Source organism: Juglans regia, unplaced genomic scaffold (assembly GCF_001411555.2).
Source record: "Juglans regia cultivar Chandler unplaced genomic scaffold, Walnut 2.0 Scaffold_683, whole genome shotgun sequence".
NCBI classification, from domain to species: domain Eukaryota; kingdom Viridiplantae; phylum Streptophyta; class Magnoliopsida; order Fagales; family Juglandaceae; genus Juglans; species Juglans regia.
In genome coordinates, this window is record NW_023361697.1 from 44,360 (window position 1) to 52,644 (window position 8,285).

At 39.1% G+C, this 8,285-nt stretch overlaps 1 protein-coding gene across 1 annotated transcript; it reads left to right on the forward strand.

The window, feature by feature from the left end:
* The first annotated feature begins 405 nt into the window (after positions 1 to 405).
* On the forward strand, positions 406 to 4,531 carry LOC109018278 (NADH--cytochrome b5 reductase 1-like). The gene is made up of 9 exons (XM_019000439.2): positions 406 to 519; positions 1,473 to 1,614; positions 1,995 to 2,085; positions 2,192 to 2,269; positions 2,798 to 2,878; positions 3,027 to 3,116; positions 3,760 to 3,825; positions 4,002 to 4,088; positions 4,191 to 4,531. The coding sequence occupies exons 1-9, from the start codon at positions 414 to 416 to the stop codon at positions 4,284 to 4,286; spliced, it is 837 nt and encodes a 278-aa protein (XP_018855984.2). The 5' UTR covers positions 406 to 413; the 3' UTR covers positions 4,287 to 4,531.
* The last annotated feature ends 3,754 nt before the right edge of the window (positions 4,532 to 8,285 follow it).

Below are 8,285 nucleotides of genomic sequence, written 5' to 3' on the forward strand. Positions count from 1 at the left end.
AAAAAAATTGATAAATATCACTTCAAGCCCACTTTGAAAGTTGGATCTGGTCTAACCTATAGCCCTGGCCTTGAATTCATTGTTAGTGGATTGGATTTAGTTAAATCTTCCAGCTTGGCATGATTTCATGCCCAAACCCAAATTCATGAACAGGGTTTTATTTTTATTTTGTGTTTTTGTTAAAAAGAGAGAAAAGAAATGTGAAAGACAATTTCTTCTGATGGATGATCCCTTGCTTGATTCCTTCTCTAACGCTTTTACAAACCTACTTTGAGTCCAGGGAAGGGAAGGGAAGGGAAGGGAGAAGTACGAGGAGAACAAAGTAAAGCATAAAATGGACATTTATTGCTATTTAATACCCATTATCACTGATGTAATCTACTAAAAAGTTGCTTGCAAAAATATCTCTCAGAATGGAGCTTATGCAAATTTCCCTGGCCCACTTGCTCGGGACAGCTTTTGCTCTATCTTTGGTGGCCATACCTGCTGCCTATTTATATTTCACCAATAAACGCAAAGGTATGATTTCCATCTTTTGTGGCAATCGTGAATGTGTAAATATAGTGTAATTATTTTTAAAAAAATGAATAAATACATGATTCACATAAAAAAAATTAATTTTTTAATAGTAGATCTCACTCTTTTTCAAAGTGATTACATGACGTTTGCACACTTCACGACTGCATGTAGCATTACTCTTTACTAAAACAGGAAATTATCAATTTATCATTACCTCTCTAATACCTTCAAATTGGCAACTATTTCATATGTAAAACAACAAACCACCATTAATCAATTTTCCTAAAACTTGTCACTCCACTTCAGCTATCCCTACAAGGATGTCAAGTGTCAACATCTAACCACTACTTTGAATTAGTTTACCAACACCAACAACATTACTTACCTCCTTTTCTAAAATATTGTTATATATGGAAAGAAATGGATATCAAATTTCTGAAATATATTTTCGTGCAAGTAGGAATTGTCAATCATCAAGGATCCATGCATTTGTCAACTTAACTGAAATTTGATTATTCCTGATACTCGATGATCAATAAAAAAATGCATGTGAACTTCTTTATCAAGCAAGTTTTTAAGAAAACTATATTTTGTACTCTCGTATTATCATTGTTTTTCAACTTGCATGCTAAAATATCAAAATTGTCAATGTACACGATAAATTATCAAATTTTAACAATTCGCAAACTCATTACTAACTGTTAAGATTGTGCTATACATGTACTATTTTTCATCGAAGTGAGTAGTCAGATTTTGACCAAACGTGTAAATTATCAAGATTTGATGGTCTAAGGCTGAGATTTGACAATTTCGGTAGTTTAGGATGCAATTGAGATAGCGGTGGTAATTCAGATGTGCAAAACATAATTTCTTGTTTTTGTTTTTCAAGTTTTCTTATGGTCTTAAATTCCTTATTTGCCTGCCATATGATTGTTCTGGTGATGTCTGTCCAGGTTGTTTAAATCCTGACAAGTTCAACGAATTCAAACTTGTTAAGAAAACTCAGCTAAACCATAATACTGCAAGGTTCAGATTTAGTCTTCCTACACCCACTTCAGTATTGGGTCTTCCCGCCGGACAGTATGTAATTTGCAGGTTCAAGTAACTGATTCTGTCAGTGTCAATGATTTCAGAATTGCAATGCATTTGTCTTCTGCATAACTCTGATGTTTTGTTGTAGTGCATAAACACTTCAAAAGTTCTCTGAGGCATTGAAACCTTCTTGAAACATAGATTATGGGTGCATAATGTCTGAACTATCTTTTGATAAATTGAGTTATTTGTTTGCTCATTTTGTTAATTTCTCCAGTTATGCTTAGTGAATATGATTGTTCCAACAGTTTTTTGAACTCTCTTTATGTTGCTTTTATCAATTCCCCCAAAACTTAGTTGTCTGTATATACAAATAATGGACATCTAGTTGATGCAACAAGTGACAAGAATTGAAACCTAACAAGTGTTCCCTGGTTAAGCAGAGGAAAGGATAACCAAGGTGAAGAAGTGATTAGACCATATACACCAATTACTTTGGACTCTCATGTGGGTTACTTTGAACTGGTTGTAAAGGTATATCCCATCATCCCCCTTTCATATCTAAGAACATGTCTTTGCTCATTCATTTCAGTTTTATTCAGCAGAACTCGGTTTCTCATTTTGATTTTTCCTGTAAAAGATGTATCCCATGGGAAAGATGTCCCACCATTTTAGAGAGATGCGAGAAGGCGATTACCTGTCTGTGAAGGGCCCCACGGTACATATTCTATCTTTTGGGGGATACCCACTTGATACATGTGGATGTTGGTCTCTATTACAGATAATAGTGTTAGCCATGGAAATTCTGATAGATTGTTTAGAACTTCTGTTATGTACATGGGCTTGACACCTTGAAGTTGGCGACAATATTAGGTATGAACTCCAGTTACCCTTCATTGCAGATTCCTGTAAAATATGGTTGCAAGGACAATGCAAATCATTGCAAAACCTTTCGTAATCACACTGTTGATTGTTGAAATGGAACTTTACCATATGTAGGTTTTAAACAACTAGTAGTGATGAATTTGCCTTCAAAATGTTGTGGGCAAAATCATTTAAGCCACCCATTTTGGACCATATCCACTTCGGTTCTACATTAGATCCTACCCTATTATCTTAAGCAACAGTGGGAGCTATAAATGTATGCCTAAATCAGTTGGTATTATGTATTGCATACTCATCAGAACCAAGATTTTCAAATTCTCTGTTTTTTTCATTTTATGAGTTAAATTTTCGTGCTTAAAAGGGGAGCTTTAAATACAAACCTGGCCAAGCTAGAGCTTTTGGAATGCTTGCAGGTGGCTCTGGCATAACCGCAATGTTTCAGGTACATATGTGAGCATTAAAAAGCAGAATTTCTTCCTGTTTAGTGTTCTGATTGGTATTATTGATCTTATCAAGCATTTTGTTGATTTAAAGGTTCTTATTTCTACTTCTCTCTTTCTTTGTTTCTTTGTCATTCCTTTTGTTTCCAGCTCACTCGAGCCATACTAGAAAACCGGAAAGATAAGACCAATGTGCATCTTATCTATGCCAATGTCACCCTAGATGACATCCTGTTGAAGGTAATTTGCTTGCTTCATTTTTTTCCCTTATAGATGAGTGTGCAGTGCACTAGTTTTTCTTTACTGGATGAATTAGAGAAAACTTGTTCAACCAAACAGATAGTGCACCTGTCAGAATCATTTACAAGACCTTTGTAGCAGGGCACTCCAAACGGCAGAAACATAAATAAGACAAAGCAAATTACACAGAGAAAGACATCGATGGAAACAAACTAAATGTAATTGGAAACAGCAATAGCAATTCCTTAGCTTTGACAGAGTCTGGTTGATTCGTTCTGCATCCAAGTTGTCCTCATAATATGAAATTTTCTTTTAGAACTATATCTTATTTACCTTTTCTGCAATTCTTGCATATAAAAGAAGATGTACCACATATAAAAAGAAATAGAGTTAGTCTAGATACAGTGCCCAAATGGGGATTGCTCATGCAAGCCCATACAGTTATGTTTAAAAAAAATACGGGTCACAGAGTTTCACTTTAATTTACATATGATAGACATGAGGGTCCTTATCATTCTACCATTTCTTATATCAGACACATCGATCTCTTTCTCCAAGTCTCTTGAGTTAACTGTCTCTTGATTCATTATTTTCTTTGATGTAGTATTGATGAGAGTGCATTTTTTTTACGGACTTTCTGCAGGAAGAGCTAGATGCCTTTGCTAGAAATTTCCCTAATCGTTTCAAAGTCTTCTATGTCTTGAATGAGGTCAGTTCCTTTGGTACAACATTTCCTTCAAATATCTCTCTTTTTAGATGTGCTAAGGGAACACTTGCAAAAGATATCCCCTTGATTTCAAAAATAAATAAATAAATAGATATCCCCTTGTGTAAGTATGTGCCAAATCTTTATCATTGATGCTCACTCTATCCCATAATTGCCAGCCTCCTGTGCCATGGAATGGTGGCGTTGGGTTTATAACCAAGGAAATGATTCAAACCCATTTCCCAGCACCAGCCCCAGATGTTCAGGTTAGTTACCCAATTTTTATATTTACTTCAAACGAAAACTTGCACATTCTCATGACACTTGCTCTCTAACTTGCAGTCCTCATTGGGCTAAAACGTTTGCAGATTCTGAGGTGCGGTCCACCAGCCATGAACATGGCCATGAAAGCTCACGTTGATGCACTTGGATACACATCAGACATGTGTTATAATGAACCCTAGGGAACCCTTGAGAAGATAACTGAGAAGAGAAGTTTGAAGTGAACTGAAGTGTTGTCGTGAAGGCTAAACTTACATGAGTTCGGGAATGGGCTGGATCACGTAGAGGCTGAAGCCCGTGCTGCAATAGGGTTTTAAGAATAAGTGGGCCTTGGCCCAGTTCAATATTAAGTCTATTAATGTTTTAAAATTAATCCAGTATCGGTTATTGTATTTCCTTATTTTATTCCGTTACGTTGTTATGGTACTGTCAGAGAATATTCTCCATGAGTGCGCAGAGTTTGTTACGTACTCTGTCCATATACATGGTTGTTTTCTCTTGTAAGGACATCAATGAATGCATAAGTTTTCTAGTATTTCCCCTTCTCGAGAGAATGGTCATTCTCTGAGTGAGCTTATTCATCCTTCTACCCCAAGGGGTGTTACAGAATTGGTATCAGAGATACCCCCATCCCCTTCTTACAAAAGTATACTCATGGCAGAAGGCACCCGTCTGTCACAGCTGCAGGAGAGTTTCACCTCTCTAAAGAAAACTTCTGAATCCCAGTTCAAGAGCTTGGAGATAGAAATGCTGGCCTTGAAGAGACAACTTTCCTTGCTCACTGTGGAGTTGCAGAAGAAGCATCAGGAGGAAGTTAAATCTTCACATGCACCAAAGGGGCAGCAGGACCTCCAACTAGTTCAGATGGGAGAAGTGCAAACCCGTTTGGTACGACTTGACTTCCCTATGTTTACTGGTGATGATCCCACGGGCTGGCTGTACAAGGTACATCAGTTTTTTAAGTTTCAAAATACTCTGCCACAACACAAGTTAAGGTTAGGATCATTTCATATGTAGGGTAGGGCATTGGTGTGGTTCCAGGAGATGGATGAGACTGGGCAGTTGGTTGATTGGGAGTGGTTTGTGAAAGCCTTACTTATTAGGTTTGGTCCAAGTTGTTATGATGATCTTATGGAGGCCTTAACCAGGCTTAGGCAATTTGGTTCAATAGAGGACTACAAAACTCAATTTGAGTCCCTCTCTAATTGGCTGAGGGGTCTATCCGATAACTATAAACTAAGTTGTTTTGAGTGGGCTTAGGGATGACATTCGTCTTCCAGTACGCATGTTCAATCCTACATTCCTTATTTCAGCCTACAGTTTGGCCAAATTCCAAGAGGAAAACTTGTCCCTCACTAGAAGAATCCATAAACCATTCACTTCCTATTCTACTGAAACCACCCTACCCAGAATTAGCCAACCACAACCACAACCTGAGAACCAGAAAACCTATCCAAAACTCACCTTACCAGTACAAAAAATTAGCTAAACACAAATCAAGGACCGTAGGGATAAGGGTCTGTGCTATTACTATGAGGCAAGATGGACACCGAGGCATAAGTGTCAAAAGCCTTGATTATATTTGATTGAAGAGATTTGTGAGGTGCCTGATGAGGAAGGGGCTGTGATGGGGGATTTGCTTGAGAAGGAAAATGAGCCTGAATAGAGGCTGGTGGAAGTGATTAAAACAAAAGGGGGTCCAAAACTATCACTCCATGCTATCACTGGTTCAATCAACACTAAGCCCATGAGAGTCAAAGGAAAAATTGGAGACTGCTGGATAGTCATTCTCATTGACTTTGGTAGCACCCATAACTTAGTTGACCCAACAATAGTCCATAAGACCAGGTTGCGAGTCAATAGGGAGGAAACAATCCAGGTTAAAGTGGCGAATGGGGAATTAGTCTCTAGTGTGGGGAAAGTGAAAGACATATCACTGGTAATTCAAAATGTTCCATTTTTGGGTGAAGCCTATGTGTTGTTGTTGGCGGAATGTGATATGGTCTTAGGAGTGGTTTGGCTCCAAACCTTGGGGTCTATCTTGTGGAATTTCAAATAGCTAAAAATGCAATTTTCAGTGGCAGGGCGACAAGTGCTACTTAGAGGCCTGACCAACTCTAAATTGGTGGAAGAGGGCAGTTTACCTAACCCTAGCAGCATGGGCAGCAAAGGGGTATTATTGCAATATTTAGAGCCTGAGCTAGAAACCCCAACTTTCCTTTTAAAAATAATCAACCAGTTCTCAGATATTTTTGCTGAACCCAGAGAGCTTCCACCACAAAAGTCCCATGACCATTCCATTCCCCTACTTCCTAGAACAAGCCCAATTTCAGTAAGACCCTATAGGCATCTCTACTACCAAAAAGACAAAATAGAAAAGATAGTGAAGGAGCTACTGGGTACAAGGGTTATTCAGCCAAGTCAAAGCCCATATTCCTCACCAGTGTTGTTGGTTAGGAAGGCTGATGGGTCTTGGCGCCTTTGTATGAATTATGGGCCTTAAACAAGGTCACAGTGAAGGACCGATACCCCATACCAGTGGTGGAAGAACTTTTGGATGAACTTTGTGGTTCTACTATTTTCTCTAAGTTGGATTTTCGATTGGGTTATCACCAGATAAGGGTCAAAGTTGAAGATATTCCAAAGACAGCCTTTCGTACCCACGAAGGCCACTATGAATTTTTAGTCATGTCTTTTGGCTTCACTAATGCTCCATCAACTTTCCAAAGATTGATGAACCAAATTTTTAAACCCTTTCTAAGACATTTCATACTTGTGTTTTTTTATGACATTTTGATCTACAGTAAAAATGAGGAGGAGCATGGGCAGCATTTGGAGATTACACTGCAGATACTCAGACAACATCAACTCTTTGCAAAAGGCTCCAAGTGCATGTTTGGTTGCTCAGAAATGGCTTACCTAAGGCATTTAATCTCAGCTCAAGGAGTAAGCAGATCCTAAGAAGCTTAAGGCCATGGGGGAATGGCCCATGGCCCCATACCGACTACTGTGAGGTCCTTAAGAGGCTTTTTGGGGCTAAGTAGATATTACAGAAGGTTCATCCAAGGGTATGGAGGAGTAGCTACCCCCCTTACAAAGTTGCTAAAAAAATATGGGTTTAAGTGGACAGCTACTGCAGAAACAGCATTCCACGCACTCAAGGAGGCAGTGACTAAACCTCCAATTCTAGCCCTTCCTAATTTTTCATTCCCATTCGAAATTGAATGTGATGCTTCAGGGAAGGTTGTGGGGGCAATTCTTATGCAAAAGGGACATCCCATTGCATTTTATAGCCAGACTCTGAAGGGTAGAGCCTTGGATATGTCAACCTATGAGAATGAGCTCTTTGCACTGGTTTCTGCAGTACAACGATAGAGGCATTACCTCTTCGTTGTGAAGACAGACCATCAGAGTTTGAAGTTTTTATTAGACCAGAAGGTCGGCACTACTATGCAACAAAAGTGGATCAGCAAACTTCTAGGTTATGATTTCCTGGTGGAGTACAAAAGAGGGTCTGAGAATAGGGCAGCAGATGTCCTATCTAGGAGGGATGAAGATGAGAGTCCTATAGTACTCTCCATTATTTCAGTTCCCACTTGGAACTTGCTGGAAGAAGTGAAACAGAAGAGCGAAAGGAATCCTGAAGTGAAACTACTATTGCAAAAGGTGGAGAGTGGAGAAACAAAAGACAATAATTCCAGCTTTTTGAAATGGAGCCACTCGACTACATAGCACCACGGAACATCTACTGGCCAATTGGAAGAGCTGCAACTCAAGATGCATGAGCTACATTAGCATAATAAGACATCAACAAGCACTAGGAAGGGGAGGGGGAGGGCGAGGGCGAGGGGGAGAGAGAGAGAGAGAGAGAGAGAGAGCCATTAGCTTACAAGCACTTACATGTTCTTCGAGTTCGCTATCAAGAACATAAACAAGGCTGGTACCATCAGTAATCAAGGCCACTGGAGTTGAACCAGCTTCAGAACTTCCTCCAACATCACCTGCAACCCCAGCAATGACATGACAATGGCATCTTCCAAACTCCTTCTACATGACTCTTTAGAACTGCTATTAATTATTATCTGGGTCATCTTGCTTGTCAGGAGCTTAGAGGAGTAGCCAATTGATATGGCAGTTTCTTGCTTGTCCCCTGTCAAAACCCATACTTTGATACCTGAGGT